We start from the raw sequence: 20,502 nt of genomic DNA on the forward strand, positions 1-20,502 counted from the left end.
CCATGGTGATTTCATTTATTTTTACAAGTGGACTTCGCCCCAGATGCTCCTGAATTCTATTAAACACAGCTGTATGTCCGCTACAATTAAAGATATCTAATAAAAGGATCTTCAAATGCATGTTGTATGTGTGTCAAATACGTCATACAACTGTGTGGCACCTGTCGTACGTAAACCAAGTCAATAGGGGCCCAATTACGACCTGAGTTGGAACGTAATTCCTTTTTATGCCCTTTTCTCTCTGTGTATTCTGACCTTGTATCAGGTATCAAGGTAAGACCCAGATGCAGAAAGTGTCGAAGTAGCAATGTTTATTACAGCAACAGGGGCAAAGGTACAGGACGGCAGGCAGGCAGGCTCAGGGTCAGGTCAGACAGAGGTTGGTAATCCAGAGGTGGGGCAAAGGTACAGGACGGCAGGCAGGCAGCCTCAGAGTCAGGGACAGGCAGAGTGGTCAGGTGGACGGGTACAGGGTCAGGCCAGGCAAGGGTCAAAAACCAGGAGGACGAGAAAAGAGAGACTGAGGAAAAGCAAAAACGCTGGTTGACTTGACAAACAAGACGAACTGGCAACAAACAGAGAACACAGGTATAAATACACAGGGGATAATGGGGGAGATGGGCGACACCTGGAGGGTGGTGGAGACCATCACAAAGACAGGTGAAACAGATCAGGGTGTGACACATTGAATTTAAGCATGACAATCGCGTGCCCTTATCCCGCTATTTGTTCAGGTGGCGATCGTATGACGTATTCTGACCTTGACTTAATTCCCTAATTATTCCACTACCTTTCGCACAAGGAAACCATGAATATGGTCTAGTGAACCTATCGATTCCAAGTGCAAAAATCATATTTCTTTTTTTCCGATAGAAATAACACCGTTCTCCATGCGCTGTAATTTACAACATGATTAAAGCTAGGTGCATTAGTAATCCATTTGGATAAGGGAATTGTAAATGCATTGTTTTGGATATATTTCACCCTATCATTTGTGGAGACAAATGTGAAACCAGTCATATGGCTGCAAACGCAAACATATCAACATATCACCTTTCCCACAGTAAAGTTTATAAAATGCTGTGCCGCTATGCAGAATTTCAACTGTATGGCCTTTGAAGTTGCACGGATGGGCACTCTCGAATTTCTTAATTATAGGCTACCCCGACTTTCTCTGTTTCCTATTTCTGTCAGTAGGCCTAATAATACATATTAAACTGCCAATTCACTGTTAGTTCCCTTCAGTTGGTATAGGCTACAACAGGCATCATCAACTAGATTCAGCCAGGGGCCGATTTCTTCTTGAGCGGTTGGTCGGGGGCCGGAACATAATTACAAATCATTTGTAGACTGGAAATTGACTGCAAGAAGCCCAAACAGATACAGTACCAGTCAAAGGTTCGGGGACACCTACTCATTCCAGGGTTTTTTCTTTATTTTTACTGTAGAATAATAGGCAAGACAAACTATGAAATAACACATATGGAATTATGTAGTAAGCAAAAAGTGTTAAGTAAATAAAACAAATATTTTATCTGAGATTCTTCAAAGTAGCCACCCTTTGCCTTGATGACATCTTTGCACACTTTTGGCGTTCTCTGAACCAGTTTCATGAGGTAGTCACCTAGAATGCATTTCAATTAACAGTAAAAGTTAATTTGTGGAATTTCTTTCCTTTTTAATGCGTTTGAGCCATTCAGTTGTGTTGTGACAAGGTATGGATGGTATACAGAAGATAACCCTATTTGGTAAAATACCAAGTCCATATTATGGCAAGAACAGCTCAAATATGCAAAGAAAAACAACAGTCCATCATTACTTAAAAAATGTCAACAACTTTTTTCAAGTGCAGTTGCGAAAACCATCAAGCACTATGATGAAATTTAACTAGGCAAGTCAGTTAAGAACAAATTCTTATTTACAATGACGGCCTACTGAGGAACAGTGGAACTGACTTGTTCAGGGGCAGAATGACAGATTTTTACCTTGTCAGCTCAGGGATTCAATCCAGCAACCTTTTGGTTACTGGCCTAACGCTTTAACCACTAGGCTACCTGACTCTAATGAGGACCGCCACAGGAAAGGAAGACACAGAGTTACCAATGCTGCAGAGGATAAGTTCACTAGAGTTAACTGCACCTCAGATTGCAGCCCAAATAAATGCTTCACAGAGTTCAAGTAACAGACGCATCTCAACATCAACTGTTCAGAGGAGACTGCGTGAATCAGGCCTTCATGGTCAAATTTTTGAAAAGAAACCACTGCTAATGGACACCAATAAGAAGAGACTTGCTTGGGCCAAGAAACACAAGCAATGTACATAAGACTGGTGGAAATAGTAGGAGGGTTTTCAGCAGTTGAATTACATTTATTCAGCATGCGCAAGGGAACCACACCTGCAAAGCCTGTTATGTAAGCCTGAATAGCCAACAACTACTGAGAAGTGCATAGACAAGTGCTAAAACATGTTTAAGAAAAAATGTAATCATTTTTGCCAAGTCTAATGTCCTGTGAAATGTTTTGTCAAGAATTTGATTATGATAATATACCTGGAGATGAATGACAGCCATATTTTGTGAGGGATTCAAAATAAGAAATGGTCCCGGTTGCAACCACATGCCCATTTCTTTTAAACTCAGATCTTTGGCACCCTCATGAGGTCTATTGCGCACTGTGCCGTGCAGAAAGAGATGACAGTTTCTGTATCTTTTATTGATGAGTAAGTGTAGAGCCGGGATTCAATCCGATCTCGGGTTACAGGCATTGAAGCTTTTAAAGGCAATTTCCGATAGAGCCGACATAGTGTTTATGGCGAATGGGATCTCCGCGAACGCAGGAACATTGACTTAAAAATCTGCAGTAAAAGGAAGTAAAATAATCAAATGTAAAAAAACATCTAATCAATGACTAGAAAATGGTTCTAACAACCAATAATTAATTATACAGTTCAAGACTGTACTGCAAGACTGTGTTTACAAGCAACATGAACACTCAGTCAGGTTATTTTGTTAGCAATCCAAAACAATAACACAAAAGCGAGGCCCCATTGACTAAAAACAATAGACTGATCAAACACTGGGTAGTACTGAATGAATTTTCCTTTCAGACAAGTATAAACGTGTTCAATAGGTTAAAGACTCGATTCAAGCCATAGCGCTGATATTATAGCGGGATTGACATTTAAAGGCAATGTTTCCGCTGCATAAGTCGGCTCAGTCAATTTCAACCGTATATCATTTCAAACACATATTTTGCGCTACGGATTGAATCGAGCCCTAGGATGCAGATCTGTATTCCCAAAACAAAATACACCACTATGAATACATTCAATAGATCAAAGACATGACTTCCCCAAAAACGTGTCAAATGAACCTGAAGCTATTTGCCTCCTCATTGTAGGCCTTTCTTTAACACCACTTTTAAAAAATGTATTTATTTAACCTTTATTTAACTAGGCAAGTCAGTTAAGAACAATTTTTTTTTTATTACAATGACGGCCTACCAAAAGGCAAAAGACCTTCTGCGGGGACGGGGGCTCGGATAAAAAAAAAAAATGTATAACTATATTAAATATAAATATAGGACAAAACACACATCACGACAAGAGAGACAACACAACACTACACAGAGACAGACCTAAGACAACAACATAACAAGGCAGCAACACAGCATGGTAGCAACACAACATGACAACAACATGGTAGCAACACAAAACAGGATACAAACATTATTGGGCACAGACAACAGCACAAAGGGCAAGAAGGTAGAGACAACAATACATCACGCAAAGCAGCCCCAACTGTCAGTAAGGGTGTCCATGATTGAGTCTTTAAATGAAGAGATTGAGATAAAACTGTCCAGTTTGAGTGTTTGTTGCAGCTCGTTCCAGTCGCTAGCTGCAGCGAACTGAAAAGATGAGCGACCCAGGGATGTGTTAGGTTTGGGGACCTTTGGAAGTGTTCAGAACAAGGTTAAGGGTAGAGAACTTGCTGGACACTAAGAAAGCTTTGTTATGGAGCATTTAACACAAAATCCGGGGAGGGGCCAGCTGAGAATAAGACTGTATCATCTGCATATAAATGGATGAGAGAGCTTCCTACTGCCTGAGCTATGTTGTTGATAGCCCCCAGACTACGTATCCTTGTGGTTTTTGGCAGGCTGGGGGTTCAAGCCTTGGTCGAGTCATAACAAAGACTCTACAAATGGGACCTGACACGCCTCTGCTTGGCACTCAGCATTAAGGAGATCAAATCAAATCAAACTTTGTCACATGCGCCAAATACAACAAGTGTAGACCTTACAGTGAAATGCTTACTGTACAAGCCCTTAACAAACAGTGCAGTTCGAGAAAGTTAAGTTTACCAAATAAACTAAAGTAAAAAATTATAAAAAGTAACACAATAAAATAACAATAACGAGGCTATATACAGGGGGTACCAGTACTGAGTCAATATGCGGGGGTACAAGTTAGTCGATGTAATTTGTACATGGAGGTAGGGTTGAATGGGGGCTTGTTCGACCAGCCTTTTCCTGTAGTCCCCGATCAGCTCCTTTGTCTTGCTCACATTAAGGGAGAGGTTGTTGTCCTGGCACCACACTGCCAGGTCTCTAACCTCCTCCTTATAGGCTGTCTCATCATTGTCGGTGATCAGGCCTACCACTGTTGTGTCGTCAGCAAACGTAATGATAGTGTTGGAGTGGTGTTTGGCCATGCAGTCGTAGGTGAACAGTGAGTACAGGAGGGGACTAAGTACACACCCCTGAGGGGCCCCAGTGTTGAGGAACAGCGTGGCAGACGTGTTGTTGCCTACCCTTACCACCTGGGGGCGGATCCAGGATCCAGTTGCAGAGGGAGGTGTTTACTCCCAGGATCCTTAGCTTAGTGATGAGCTTCGTAGGCACTATGGTGTTGAACGCTGAGCTGAAGTTAATGAAAGGCATTCTCACATAGGTGTTCCTTTTGTCCAGGTGGGAAAGAGCAGTGTGGAGTGCGATAGAGATTGCATTATCTGTGGCTTTGTTTGGGCGGTATGCAAATTGGAGTGGGTCTAGGGTATCAGGGAGGATGCTGTTGATGTGAGCTATGACCAGCCCATCAAAGCACTTCATGGATACCGACGTGAGTGCTACGGGCGGTAATCATTTAGGCAGGTTACCTTCGCTTCCTTGGGCACAGGGACTATGGTGGTCTGCTTGAAACATGTAGGTATCACAGACTCGGTCAGGGAGAGGTTGAAAATGTCAGTGAAGACACTTGCCAGTTGATCCACGCATGCTTTGAGTACACATCCTGGTAATCCGTCGGGCCCCGCGGCTTTGTGAATGTTGACCGGTTTAAAGGTCTTGCTCACAATGGCTACCTAGAGCGTAATTACACAGTCGTCCAGAACAGCTGGTGCTCTCATGCATGCTTCAGTGTTGCTTGCCTTGAAGTGAGCATAAAAGGCATTTAGCTCATCTGGTAGGTTCGCGTCACTGGGCAGCTCACGTCTAGGTTTCCCTTTGTAGTCCGTAATAGTTTTCAAGCCCTGCCACATCCAACGAGCATCAGAGTTGGTATAGTAGGATTCAATCTTAATTGTATTGCCGATTTGCTTGTTTGATTGTTCGTCTGAGGTCATAGCGGGATTTCTTATAAGCATACGGATTACTGTCCAACTTCTTGAAAGTGGCAGCTCTAGCCTTTAGCTCGATGCAGATGTTGCCTGTAATCCATGGCTTCTGGTTGGGATATGTACGTACGGTCACTGTGGGGATGACGTCGTCGATGCACTTATCGATGAAGCCGATGACTGAGGTGGTATACTCCTCAATGCCATTGTATGAATCCAGGAACATATTCCATTCTGTGCTAGCAAAACAGTCCTGTAGCGTAGCATCCGCATCATCTGACCACTTCCATGTTGAATTGTGATTGGGATGTAAGGCGTCCTGTCCAGGGGTGTACTTGGAGGACTACATAACGCTGCCTCTCACTACAGGGCCCTTCTGACTCAGACAAGGCTTACTTGTTCAAGGTTCTTACTTTCCCCTGCTTCCTCATATTTACAATACTCAGCTAACACAAGGTATTTTACACAACACATACAGTGCCTTGCGAAAGTATTCGGCCCCCTTGAACTTTGCGACCTTTTGCCACATTTCAGGCTTCAAACATAAAGATATAAAATTGTATTTTTTTGTGAAGAATCAACAACAAGTGGGACACAGTCATGAAGTGGAATGACATTTATTGGATATTTCAAACTTTTTTAACAAATCAAAAACTGAAAAATTGGGCGTGCAAAATTATTCAGCCCCCTTAAGTTAATACTTTGTAGCGCCACCTTTTGCTGCGATTACAGCTGTAAGTCGCTTGGGGTATGTCTCTATCAGTTTTGCACATCGAGAGACTGACATTTTTTCCCATTCCTCCTTGCAATACAGCTCGAGCTCAGTGAGGTTGGATGGAGAGCATTTGTGAACAGCAGTTTTCAGTTCTTTCCACAGATTCTCGATTGGATTCAGGTCTGGACTTTGACTTGGCCATTCTAACACCTGGATATGTTTATTTTTGAACCATTCCATTGTAGATTTTGCTTTATGTTTTGGATCATTGTCTTGTTGGAAGACAAATCTCCGTCCCAGTCTCAGGTCTTTTGCAGACTCCATCAGGTTTTCTTCCAGAATGGTCCTGTATTTGGCTCCATCCATCTTCCCATCAATTTTAACCATCTTCCCTGTCCCTCCTGAAGAAAAGCAGGCCTAAACCATGATGCTGCCACCACCATGTTTGACAGTGGGGATGGTGTGTTCAGCTGTGTTGATTTTACGCCAAACATAAAGTTTTGCATTGTTGCCAAAAAGTTCAATTTTGGTTTCATCTGACCAGAGCACCTTCTTCCACATGTTTGGTGTGTCTCCCAGGTGGCTTGTGGCAAACTTTAAACAACACTTTTTATGGATATCTTTAAGAAATGGCTTTCTTCTTGCCACTCTTCCATAAAGGCCAGATTTGTGCAATATACGACTGATTGTTGTCCTATGGACAGAGTCTCCCACCTCAGCTGTAGATCTCTGCAGTTCATCCAGAGTGATCATGGGCCTCTTGGCTGCATCTCTGATCAGTCTTCTCCTTATATGAGCTGAAAGTTTAGAGGGACGGCCAGGTCTTGGTAGATTTGCAGTGGTCTGATACTCCTTCCATTTCAATATTATCGCTTGCACAGTGCTCCTTGGGATGTTTAAAGCTTGGGAAATCTTTTTGTATCCAAATCCGGCTTTAAACTTCTTCACAACAGTATCTCGGACCTGCCTGGTGTGTTCCTTGTTCTTCATGATGCTCTCTGCGCTTTTGACGGTCCTCTGAGACTATCACAGTGCAGGTGCATTTATACGGAGACTTGATTACACACAGGTGGATTGTATTTATCATCATTAGTCATTTAGGTCAACATTGGATCATTCAGAGATCCTCACTGAACTTCTGGAGAGAGTTTGCTGCACTGAAAGTAAAGGGGCTGAATAATTTTGCACGCCCAATTTTTCAGTTTTTGATTTGTTAAAAAAGTTTGAAATATCCAATAAATGTCGTTCCACTTCATGATTGTGTTCCACTTGTTGTTGATTCTTCACAAAAAAATACAGTTTTATATCTTTATGTTTGAAGCCGGAAATGTGGCAAAAGGTCGCAAAGTTCAAGGGGGCCGAATACTTTCGCAAGGCACTGTAGCTCCAATGCTTAACCAAATGTGATTTTTATTAAGTAGATGTTTACATCACATCAGTAAACTTACTAAACCTTCACATAAAGTTTTGTTTGGGCATAGCCTGTCCTGCTTGTGGTTAACAATTTATCGTCACCGAGGTACGTTTATTTGCTCCAACTAAAGTATTTTCGTAGGGGTGCGCTGAATGTCCATACTCTGTGGTACGGTTTCCATACTCTCTAGTAAATGTGCACCACCAGCACAGTCAAAATACATTTTGTCCACCACAGAAAAAAAATGACAATCTGTTATTAAAATAAGATGAGCGGATTCTCTTTTACTGCTGTCCTTCGCTCAACTCAAAAGGAGCTTCATGAAAGACGTTTCTGTCAGGCCTGACGCAGAGTGCTACCTGGCACTGTTGGCACTTCAATGGAGAGTCCAAAGTGACTCCGTTCTTCCTGCATTGTAGGCACCTCTTTATTACCTTTTTTACAACACCCTTTTTCTTGACAGCGATAGGCGTTTTGACAGGGACAGGTACGTGTGTAGTTCTCATCCTCAATTGTGCATTTCTCACCTGTTCTAATAGCTCAACAGACACCCCACAAAATCTGGTTGGTAAGCTCTTCTATGAATGCTCGGTGGGTCGTGGGTGCAGTCCCATCCTTCGTGCACAGCTCATTGAGAAGATATTTTCCCTCCTGTAATACCATCATATTTCTAAACTTCAGCTGACCTCGGAGGATGACCATTCCATTGAAATGATAAAACTTTTCCTCTTTTCTCCCTTTCCGTGTTATGTTTGTCTGAATCAGCTTGTTTGTTTGTGTGGAGGCATAGGGTTCTGACAGTGTTCACATTGAATAAGTCCAGAGGAGTGCTGTCAGGTGAGGAGATCTTCTGGTTAAACTCCTGGCTGCTTGGCTGGCAGAAATGTCAAATCGTCAGGAGCCTCATCAGGGTTTTTCTCAGTTTTCCACGGCTGTTTTGACAGGCTTGTTTTGTCTGTTGAAGTACACTACCGGTCAAAAGGTTTTAGAACGCCTGCTCATTCAAGGGTTTTTCTTTATTTTTTTAAATGTTTACATTGTAGAATAATAGTGAAGGCATCAAAACTATGAAAGAACACATATGGAATCATATAGTAACCAATAAAAAGTGTTAAACAAATCAAAATATATTTTATACTTGAGATTCTTCAAATAGCCACCCTTTGCCTTGATGACAGCTTTGCACACTCTTGGCCTTCATGGTCGATTGCTGCAACAACAAAAAACACTACTAAAAGACACCAATAACAAGAACTGACTTGCTTCGGTCAAGAAACATGAGCACTGAATATTATACCGGTGGAAATTTGTCCTTTGGTCGGGAGTCCAAATTGGACATTTTTGGTTCCAACCGCTGTGTCTTTGTGAGACGCGGTGTGGGTGAACGAATTATCGTATTTCCCACCGTAAAGCATGGAGGAGGTGGTGTTATGGTGTGCGGGTTCATTGCTGGTGACACTGTCTGTGATTTATTTAGAATTCAAGGCACACTTAACCAGCATGGCTATCACAGCATTCTGCAGCCATACGCCATCCCATCTGGTTTGGACTTACACCTCCAGGCTGTGTAAGGGCTATTTTACCAAGAAAAAAAGTGATATTTGAGACAAAGTGATCTTTTGGGCTGTTTATTTTTTTTAACAAACACAGCTCTTTTTCTGAACATAACGAGAGGAGGGTTGGTGACCAAGGGCCTAGCTCATCTAGGCCTATATCTCAATGTAATCCTCCATTTCATCTTCCCTATCCTCCTCCATATCAATTCCTCCACTGCGGAGTTGTTGGTTGTGGTACATGAAGACCAAGGCTCGTAGGTTGTTAGAGGTTGACCGCCTATGGCTGGACAACACAAGCTTGTAGATACTGTTGCTTCGCTCAGCATCAGCTGAGTTTGAGACTGCATCTTTGTAGCGTTGGGCCAGGGTGCTCAGCACAGGAAGTCTCTCTTGAAGTCCATCCCAGAAGATATTCAAATCTACCACCCCACTCACTGTGGCTCTAAGTGCTGCTGGTCCTGCATTGGTCAAGTAGGCATCCAGTTCATCTCTCGGTACCTTACTGAAGCCTGGAATAGCCTTGTAGCTGGACACTCGGTCATCCATATACGCAATGTGACGTGGATCAAACACCCTAACTTCTTGGAGGAACTCCAGGGCAGACTGACCACCTGACATGTACTGTAAGTTTTTCCTCTGCATTGGTGTATGCCTCTTCAACAGTGCTCAAGATTTTTGTTTTCACAGCAAAGGGCAAGTCGTCAACTGTGTCAAAGTAGTGTGAACAAGCCTCATACTGTAGTTCTTGGCTGGCTGCAATGTTCATCGGCAAGTCCTCTAAATACTGAAAGATCTTTGCTGTCACCGGCTTCTGCTCTGGAAGATGTCGAGAGGATGACTTTATACTTGTCACGATGTTCAGCTGAATCTGCAGCGACTGAACCAGCTCTTGGTCTTGTAGTAGCTCATAGAGTTTCTCTACAGGTTGTGGTGCACTTCGGCCACACACCTGAGAATGACAAGGAATAAAAAAGAGGGACAGAAGAAATATTGCTTATCCTCACTGTGAAATGTCATCACCATTTACAAAAAATGTCAGCCACTTTTTTCTGCAGAATTACAATGATATAAATGACAATGACTTAAGCAATTCTAGAAGGCATGTACATTTAAATCATGCCTGTATTTCCATCTCGATGAACCCTTGTAGAGGCCAAACTGCTCTGAGTGGTACTGCACTGCTTAGAACTGACTTTGTGTGCCCCTGCCTGGTAAAATGTCTGCGAAAAACGTAGCATGAATGCGTTCAGCTGATCAAAAGGTTTAAAATGTGCCGGGTTCTTGATAATTATTTATGCGATTTTGAGACTTAATAATCCAAAGTGATTTACATCAGTGAGTGCATACAATTTCACATGGCTGTAAATACGGAACACTATGATTAGTATGTCAAATGCAATTTAAAATACATTCCGTCTATCCTCATACCAGACAAATGCATACTTAGAAGTATTTTCAAATGTATTTCCAATACACTGCAATGCTATGTAGCTGAAGAGAGGTAACACTGTCTAGGATGAGAGTGTCGATCAGTTTCTGAAGGTCTGTGTTCACTGGCATTTACTCTCACTTCTGCATCAAATCAACCTCCGCCATTAATATTCTAGTTTATTTTATTACAAATATAGCAGTACACAGTCCTCCAGAAATCTGTTGTCAATGACATATTCCTGTGTATTGGATCCTCTGTACATATAAAAACGGCAAAAAAAGAGAATTTGACATTTTCCATTGCTACTAAATTGTACTGGAAAAAAAGTATAATTAAAGTCATATCTTTTTTTGTTGCCATGCACTTATGGTATATATATTTAGCTAGTTAATTGAACCATGTGCAGAACATATAAAAGAGACAATTAGAAAATCATGGTTCAACAAGACAGCCATCAAAATGGTAGATATGTAGCATTGCACTTATGTCACAGGACTTCACAGCTTTGATTGGATACATAAAATATATGACAAAGGGTGATGTAATTATCTGAATTACTGTAGATTTGAATAGTTTAATCAAGAGTGAAGTATGGTTATAGGTCAAATGCGAAGATCCTTCTTTAATGAAGGAGGTATTGGGTGTTATTCATATACCATTCTCACACTCAAAATCAACATATTATACTGAACAGAAATATAAAAGCAACATATGAAAAGTGTTGGTCCCATGTTTCATCAGCTGAAATAAAAGATCCCAGAAATGTCCAATAAACACAAAAAGCATATTACTTTCAAATGTTGTGCACCAATTTGTTTACATCCCTGTTAGTGAGCATTTCTCCTTGGCCAAGATAATCCATCCACCTGACAGCTGTGGCATATCAAGAAGCTGATTAAACAGCATGATCATTATACAAGTGCACCTTGTGTTGGGGACATAACAGGCCACTCTAAAATGTGCAGTTTTGTCACATGACACAATGCCTCCGATGTCTCAAGTTATGAGGGAGTGCGCAGTTGGCATGCTGACTGCAGGACTGGCCACCAGAACTGTTGCTTTCTCTACCATAAGCCGCCTCCAATGTCATTTTAGAGAATTTGGCCGTACGTCCAACCGGCCTCACAACAGCAGACCAAGTGTAACCACGCCAGCCCAGAAAATCCACATCTGGCTTCTTCACTTGCGGAATTGTTTGAGATCAGACACCCGGATAGCTGAATAAATTGTGGGATTGCACAACAGAAGAATTTCTGCACAAACTGTAAGAAAAAGTTGCAGGGAAGCCCATCTGCGTGCTCGTCGTACTCACCAGGTTGACCTGAGGGAAAATGCTCGCCTTCAATGGCTACTGGCATGCTGAAGAAGTGTGCTTTTAAAGGATTAATCCCGCGTCACATGGGTTGGCGGTTTGCTGATGTCAATGTTGTGAACAGAGTGCCGTTCTTCCCCTGAGCAAGGCAGTTAACCCACTGTTCTCCGGGCATCGAAGACGTGGTTGTCGATTAAGGCAGCCCCCCGCACCTCTCTGATTCAAATGCCTGGGTGGTTGGTGGAGAGAGTGCGTGGATGTCGGCGGTCAGATGTGTCGCCAGATTGTTCAAATTCATTTGTGGGTTGTTTTTGTGCGACTTCGAAGAAGGCATGTGTAGTTTTAAACTTTGAAACTGTAATTTGTGAGATGCTGTGTATTTCTGTAATACAGACTTGCAAGCTAACGCTAACTTTAATAATTGTTGCTAAGCGAAGCACTGTTGGACTTTTACTAGTAGTGACGTTACTAGCTAGCTTGATATGTTTTACGTCCTGACAATTGTTTGTTTGTATTCCTACTACTAATTTTAGAATCAAATGTACTGGATGAGATCCAGTTGGATGTGCCACTGCTGCCAGTCATCCTTGATGTCCAGGATGCTGCTATCATCCTTGAGGATGTGCCAGATGTACCGACTATCCTTGAGGTACAATTTTCAGAACGTTTTTGGTATTATGTTTGAAAAGTATCCCAGATATTAATTCTAAAAATCTTTGTTGTGTGCTTTAGGAGGCCACTGGTAATTGGCAGTTGATACCGATTAGGTTCAGCCCCCTGTACTGTGGGCCTGTTGTGATCAGAGTAAGAGACCCCCCCCCCCCCCCACACACATCACTGTTACAATTCCTGTAATTAGCTGTTTCTAACCTGAATGTATTGTAATGTCACCCATATCCTGTGCAGAACCATGCCGGTCCAGTGGCTAAAGCTTGGAGAACTTTCCAGTTCATCAGCCCCATTATCACCTATATACGTGGGGGATCCCAGGTATGTGTCTTTGTTACTACCGAGTCCTAATCTACATTGCCAGAGTCATGTGATCTTGATGGAAATATGTTACAGCGATGGCTGATGTTGTTTTGTTGATGTTGTTTCTCTCCACAGCAGGTGGTGGTGAGGAGGCACCATGTGAGTAGGGTTCGAGGCCTGGAGACTCAACTGGTGTGGGCCATCTCCAGGGAGACAGCCAGACTTAGTTCAGAGGGCATCCCCTACTGTGCCACCAAGGTTCAGTCCGTCACTTGGATCCTGGTAAGATGTAAATACTACCGAAATAGTACAAGATTAGGCTTTCTTCACTTATTCCATTTGGCCTTAACATATCGTCTCTCTCTGTCAGTATGTGGCTGGCAGGGTGACCCAGTATGCTTCTCACCTCCGCCATGAGACGTCTGTGGACATGACCCTTGGCTGCTACCAGGTAAATATACATTTTCTTATGTATATTGAACAGAAATTATTGGGTGTTTTTCCTTTAGATATGCTCTGTTTTCTAATAATGCGTGTGTGTGGTAAACAGGTGTGTTGTATGTGTTTTTGGAGCAGCAGACTGATGTCTCGGTGGTGTATGCCACTCTGCACATGGGGCCGGATGGGCTGCTCTCCTCCTCGGCGTGGTCGGAGGCTGCCTCCGTGTCTACGCCCACCAATCAGCAGTTCACGGAGCCAGAGCCTGAGGGCCACAACTGCTATGAGGTCAGATGTTACACACACACACCTACAGTACACATACTATTGACTAGTAGCATTAAGATCCTTCCATTGACCCATTGTTTGTCATGTCATTGCATTGGTCACTGATCTTGAATGTTTGTTCTGTTGTTGTAGGGCTGGGAGGAGGACCTGCTGCCTGAGGAGAGGGAGGTTCCTCTGCTAAAGTGAGTTCCTCTAAATGTCTGTGTAGTCTGGGCTTGCCAGATGCTGAAGGATAGTGGTCACCATGCTGTTATCCCCATTGACCCTAATGGTTGACATGCTCCATTCCCTTCCTCCCACAGCCTCTACCTTACCACCAAGAGAGTGGAGGACATCGCCCTGAGGCTCGTCTCCCTGCGCCAGGCCTTCACTGTGAGTGGACTTCCTTTTTCCTTTTCTCTCTGTGTCTTCTTGTTCTCTAGACCCTGCTTGGTTCCACCCTGAGCAGGAACCATCTGTTTATGGCAGGAAAGGTCCTAATGGGCGCACTGGTTCAGGCCCACCACATGGTAACTCCTTATTCATTCAAGGGAAAGAGAGCGTCCTCGATGGGAAATGTGTTCTGTTCACTAACGTCAATGCTCTTTGCTTTGTGATAGGACGAGGCCGAATTCATCCGTGCCTATAACGACTTTGTGGACTACCTGAGTGACCCCTCCAAGCAGATTGACATTGAGAGGGAGCTGGCTGAGGCAAAGGTGAGTTCATTAACTCTTTCAAGTCTCACTTTGAGTTCTTCCACATGCATGTCTTTTATACATCACAGTAGCTGATCTATTTGAAATCATTCCTATTTTCTCCAAACGTGTTTTCTTGTCCTAGATCCATCATGTTAACCTGATAGATGTCCTCTTTGAACTGGTGCTATTTGGGATGATGACAGCTCAGAAGTCCCTGATGGTGGTAAGTAGCATCTCACTGGTACATGTTTCGATGTCTCTCTATTTGTAATTTCACTTAAACTTCTCTCCTCTGTTTCCATTAGCACCCTGGTGGGTTCATGGAGCGTCTGTACGCTCTCCTGTACTCCTTCCTGCCCGTAGCTGCCAGCATTGAGCCAAAGGCCGAGAGATACCTGCTGCTGCTCAATGTAAGATTCAAGAGTTTACTTCCCTATTCCTAGTTTACTTCCTCTTTACTTTGTCATGAATAACAGGGTTTCAATGCCATTTTACGAGGAGTAACTCTCATTGTCTCTCTGCTCTTGATAAGCTAGTAACTTAGAGCCATTATCTATGTGTTGTGTGGTGTTCTCTTCAGGGCGGGCTGATGGCTCTGCTAGATGACATGTTTGGGCAGCAGCTGGCCTGGTACTTTAACCCAGTGTTTCTGGTCACTGAGCTCTCCAGCCTCCTGGAGTACCACCTGGAGAACCTCATGGCCAGCATGTAGTCCTACTGCAGAGATCTGAAAGGCCACATTTCTCTCTCTCTCTCTTTCTCTCAGGAATTGAGGACTTGAAGTGCTTCGCTGAAGCCTGATTAGTTAACACCCATTGAATTAATGTATTCTCTTGTTTTCTCTCCCCACAGGATTCTTGCGACACTTTGCCACCACACAGGGGTCTAGACACAAATGCACTATATTACTTTGCACTGAATTTTACATTTCTAAATAAAATAACTAGTAGTTCAAAAGCATTTGTCTCTGTCTTTTCATTTACTTGATTATTTCATCACTATTTCCTATTCCTGGAGTTATGAGGCTAATATTACACTATTACATGAACAATTATGCATTATTCTTTTCATATGGAGATGAAAAACAAAGTATAGGTGATTTACAGGTACTACAGGCCCACACTTTATGGCTTTGAATTGTGATGTGTGATTCTGTACTATTTAAAAATATGTAGGCCTACATACACGGAGTTTACAAAACATTAAGAACACCTTCCTAACATTGAGTTGCTCCCCCTGTTGCTCAGAACAGACTCAATTTGCCGGGACATGAACTCTACAAGGTGTCCACAGGGATGCTGGCCCATGTTCACTCCAATGATTCCCACAGTGGTGGACCATTCTTTTTACACCTACTACCTTACACCGTTCAAAGGCACTTAAATATTTTGTCTTGCCCATTTACCCTCTGAATGGCACACATACACAATCCATGTCTCAATTGTGTCAATGCTTAAAAATCTTTCTTTAACCTGTCTCCTTCCCTTCATCTACACTGATTGAAGTGGATTGAACAAGTGACATCAGTACGGGATCATAGCTTTCACCTGGATTTACCTGGTCAGTCTGTCATGGAAAGAGCAGGTATAGTATAAAGTCGACCACTAGAGGGCACAATTGCTTCAGTCTTGAATGTAACTTCTCACTATCGGTACTCTACAGTCTGCCATTGTAGACTCAGGTATCTTGGGTGTTTTTGTTTCAATTTGCCATATTTCCCATTAATGTCGGAGCCATTTAGCATCTTTCCAACTGAAAACAATGTTAGCGTTCATGTGAGTGGGTGTAGTAGTGCATACTGACCACTAGTTGGATCATAGCGTGGTTAGTGGTGTTCATGCAGGAACCCAGAGGATATAGGCATTCTCCATCACAGTAGAAGGCTTGTTATCCTTTTTCTAACTAGGCAAGTCAGTTAAGAACAAATCCTTACTTACAATGACGGCCTTCCCGGGAAACAGTGGGTTAACTGTCACGTTCAGGGGCAGAATGACAGATTTTTACCTTGTCAGCTCGGGGATTGGATCCAGCATCTTTCGGTTACTGGCTCAACACTAACCACTAGGCTACCTGCCGCCCCAAATCCACGCCCCTGTCTTCATTTAAAAAGGTATCTGGGACCAACAGAGGCACATCTGTATTCACAGTCATGTGAAATCCATAGATTAGGGTCTAAAGAATGTATTTGAATTGACTGATTGCCTTATATGAACTTTAACTCAGTAATATCGTTGAAATTGTTGGATGTTGCGTTCATTTTTTTTGTACAGTGTAGATACCTACTATTTATCTGCATATTGGCAGATTATTGCTTTCAACTGCTGGTTGCAAAGGTATATCTTTTGGAACAAAGGTAGTAAAGTTTATTAAAATGGTGTAGAATAGATGGGTTGCCACAGGTGTCACATGCATACACAGGTCTTGACCACCATGTCTTCATGCTTCTTTAGGATCACGTTGTCGTTGTAGAAGAGTCTAGAGATGGGACTGAGCTTGGTGGGAGCGCAGCACGCTTTGGGAACCTCACCCGGCTTCAAAAGGTGAACCTGCCATGAAAAAGTTCAATCAGATTTATTCATACATACACTTTGACATAATCAATGATAATAATATCCTGTTTATAAAATAGGTATGATTATTATGCAGATCCTACAGTGCTCTCCAACCTCAGTGGACTTTGGCTTCGCCCCCCTTGTCTGAATGTGGTCATATGTTTTAACCCTGGTTGTCTGTGCTCCACAAGTCTTTATAGCCCACTGAGCCAAAGCCTAGACTTTCAGAAGTTCAACAACAACTTCCATGAAACAAGCTAAAACATTTCAATGGGCCATTGACCTAGCTAGTGACTTTAAAAAAACATTTGGTATTTTTGTTTTAGATTATTCCAACAACATAGAATATAATTACAATGATGACCAGGAATTTTATAGGATTCTAATGATAACCATAGAGTTCCAAACTAATTTCTATGGCAACACAGCTGTCCATTTTTAAATCAGCAGTTTTATAAAATATGTGTTGCCAAGAGACATCTAACCAATAGAACATCTCAGCGTTCTATTGAACGTTTTCTGTTCGAAAACAAGAACAACTTCAATTTGCTGTTTAACAACAACAAACTTGACTGATTTTTGAGACCTGAGATTGAAAAATCGACTGGAAAATGCCTGGGTGTTTTTCAAGATTGATGGAGAGAGTGCGAGGACGTGGGCAGCCTTCTGCGTCGACAGGTTGTGTAAATTCATTAATGGGTTGTTTTTGTTGTCTTTTTCCGTTTTGCAGGGTTCGCGATCGTCGGGAGGTGGACAGCGACTTCGAAGAGGGTACGTGGAGTTCTAACTTCTTATTTTACCACATTCAGCATTGAAAATGTAATTTGTGAAATGTGTATTTCTGTAATACAGACTTGCAAGCTAACGCTAACTTTAATAATTGTTGCTAAGCGAAGCACTGTTGGACTTTAACTAGTAGTGACGTTACTAGCTAGCTTGATATGTTTTACTTCCTGACAATTGTTTGTTTGTATTCCTGCTACTAATTTTAGAATCAAATGTACTGGATGAGGTCCAGTTGGATGTGCCACTGCTGCCAGTCATCCTTGATGTCCAGGATGCTGCTATCATCCTTGAGGATGTGCCAGATGTACCGACTATCCTTGAGGTACAATTTTCAGAACGTTTTTGGTATTATGTTTGAAAAGTATCCCAGATATTAATTCTAAAAATCTTTGTTGTGTGCTTTAGGAAGCCACTGGTAATTGGCAGTTGATACCGATTAGGTTCAGCCCCCTGTACTGTGGGCCTGTTGTGATCAGAGTAAGAGACCCCCCCCCCCCCACACATCACTTTTACAATTCCTGTAATTAGCTGTTTCTAACCTGAATGTATTGTAATGTCACCCATATCCTGTGCAGAACCATGCCGGTCCAGTGGCTAAAGCTTGGAGAACTTTCCAGTTCATCAGCCCCATTATCACCTATATACGTGGGGGATCCCAGGTATGTGTCTTTGTTACTACCGAGTCCTAATCTACATTGCCAGAGTCATGTGATCTTGATGGAAATATGTTACAGCGATGGCTGATGTTGTTTTGTTGATGTTGTTTCTCTCCACAGCAGGTGGTGGTGAGGAGGCACCATGTGAGTAGGGTTCGAGGCCTGGAGACTCAACTGGTGTGGGCCATCTCCAGGGAGACAGCCAGACTTAGTTCAGAGGGCATCCCCTACTGTGCCACCAAGGTTCAGTCCGTCACTTGGATCCTGGTAAGATGTAAATACTACCGAAATAGTACAAGATTAGGCTTTCTTCACTTATTCCATTTGGCCTTAACATATCGTCTCTCTCTGTCAGTATGTGGCTGGCAGGGTGACCCAGTATGCTTCTCACCTCCGCCATGAGACGTCTGTGGACATGACCCTTGGCTGCTACCAGGTAAATATACATTTTCTTATGTATATTGAACAGAAATTATTGGGTGTTTTTCCTTTAGATATGCTCTGTTTTCTAATAATGCGTGTGTGTGGTAAACAGGTGTGTTGTATGTGTTTTTGGAGCAGCAGACTGATGTCTCGGTGGTGTATGCCACTCTGCACATGGGGCCGGATGGGCTGCTCTCCTCCTCGGCGTGGTCGGAGGCTGCCTCCGTGTCTACGCCCACCAATCAGCAGTTCACGGAGCCAGAGCCTGAGGGCCACAACTGCTATGAGGTCAGATGTTACACACACACACCTACAGTACACATACTATTGACTAGTAGCATTAAGATCCTTCCATTGACCCATTGTTTGTCATGTCATTGCATTGGTCACTGATCTTGAATGTTTGTTCTGTTGTTGTAGGGCTGGGAGGAGGACCTGCTGCCTGAGGAGAGGGAGGTTCCTCTGCTAAAGTGAGTTCCTCTAAATGTCTGTGTAGTCTGGGCTTGCCAGATGCTGAAGGATAGTGGTCACCATGCTGTTATCCCCATTGACCCTAATGGTTGACATGCTCCATTCCCTCCCTCCCACAGCCTCTACCTTACCACCAAGAGAGTGGAGGACATCGCCCTGAGGCTCGTCTCCCTGCGCCAGGCCTTCACTGTGAGTGGACTTCCTTTTTCCTTTTCTCTCTGTGTCTTCTTGTTCTGTCTGTCTCCAAGAGGAAGATGGGTGTCTCACTAATTCTTGCCTCTTCTCTAGACCCTGCTTGGTTCCACCCTGAGCAGGAACCATCTGTTTGTGGCAGGAAAGGTCCTAATGGGCGCACTGGTTCAGGCCCACCACATGGTAACTCCTTATTCATTCAAGGGAAAGAGAGCGTCCTCGATGGGAAATGTGTTCTGTTCACTAACGTCAATGCTCTTTGCTTTGTGATAGGACGAGGCCGAATTCATCCGTGCCTATAACGACTTTGTGGACTACCTGAGTGACCCCTCCAAGCAGATTGACATTGAGAGGGAGCTGGCTGAGGCAAAGGTGAGTTCATTAACTCTTTCAAGTCTCACTTTGAGTTCTTCCACATGCATGTCTTTTATACATCACAGTAGCTGATCTATTTGAAATCATTCCTATTTTCTCCAAACGTGTTTTCTTGTCCTAGATCCATCATGTTAACCTGATAGATGTCCTCTTTGAACTGGTGCTATTTGGGATGATGACAGCTCAGAAGTCCCTGATGGTGGTAAGTAGCATCTCACTGGTACATGTTTCGATGTCTCTCTATTTGTAATTTCACTTAAACTTCTCTCCTCTGTTTCCATTAGCACCCTGGTGGGTTCATGGAGCGTCTGTACGCTCTCCTGTACTCCTTCCTGCCCGTAGCTGCCAGCATTGAGCCAAAGGCCGAGAGATACCTGCTGCTGCTCAATGTAAGATTCAAGAGTTTACTTCCCTATTCCTAGTTTACTTCCTCTTTACTTTGTCATGAATAACAGGGTTTCAATGCCATTTTACGAGGAGTAACTCTCATTGTCTCTCTGCTCTTGATAAGCTAGTAACTTAGAGCCATTATCTATGTGTTGTGTGGTGTTCTCTTCAGGGCGGGCTGATGGCTCTGCTAGATGACATGTTTGGGCAGCAGCTGGCCTGGTACTTTAACCCAGTGTTT

At 43.0% G+C, this 20,502-nt stretch overlaps 1 protein-coding gene across 1 annotated transcript; it reads left to right on the forward strand.

The window, feature by feature from the left end:
- Positions 1–18,920: 18,920 nt before the first annotated feature.
- On the forward strand, positions 18,921–20,418 carry LOC110489447 (uncharacterized). Its single transcript, XM_021562155.3, has 7 exons — positions 18,921–19,124; positions 19,257–19,306; positions 19,427–19,496; positions 19,596–19,682; positions 19,773–19,871; positions 19,996–20,076; positions 20,159–20,418. Exons 1-7 carry the CDS (start codon positions 19,011–19,013, stop codon positions 20,294–20,296), a joined length of 639 nt encoding a protein of 212 aa, XP_021417830.3. The 5' UTR covers positions 18,921–19,010; the 3' UTR covers positions 20,297–20,418.
- Positions 20,419–20,502: the final 84 nt, after the last annotated feature.

Source organism: Oncorhynchus mykiss, chromosome 30 (genome assembly GCF_057628025.1).
Source record: "Oncorhynchus mykiss isolate SJ-2025 chromosome 30, ASM5762802v1, whole genome shotgun sequence".
NCBI classification, from domain to species: domain Eukaryota; kingdom Metazoa; phylum Chordata; class Actinopteri; order Salmoniformes; family Salmonidae; genus Oncorhynchus; species Oncorhynchus mykiss.

Bases quoted from the DNA above. Each gene is read 5' to 3' on its own strand.
- LOC110489447 (XM_021562155.3), top strand. From the start codon at position 19,011: ATGGGGCCGGATGGGCTGCTCTCCTCCTCGGCGTGGTCGGAGGCTGCC. The intron at 19,125-19,256 runs GTCAGATGTTAC...CTGTTGTTGTAG, and splicing joins AGGGCCACAACTGCTATGAG to GGCTGGGAGGAGGACCTGCT. The intron at 19,683-19,772 runs GTAACTCCTTAT...GCTTTGTGATAG, and splicing joins TGGTTCAGGCCCACCACATG to GACGAGGCCGAATTCATCCG.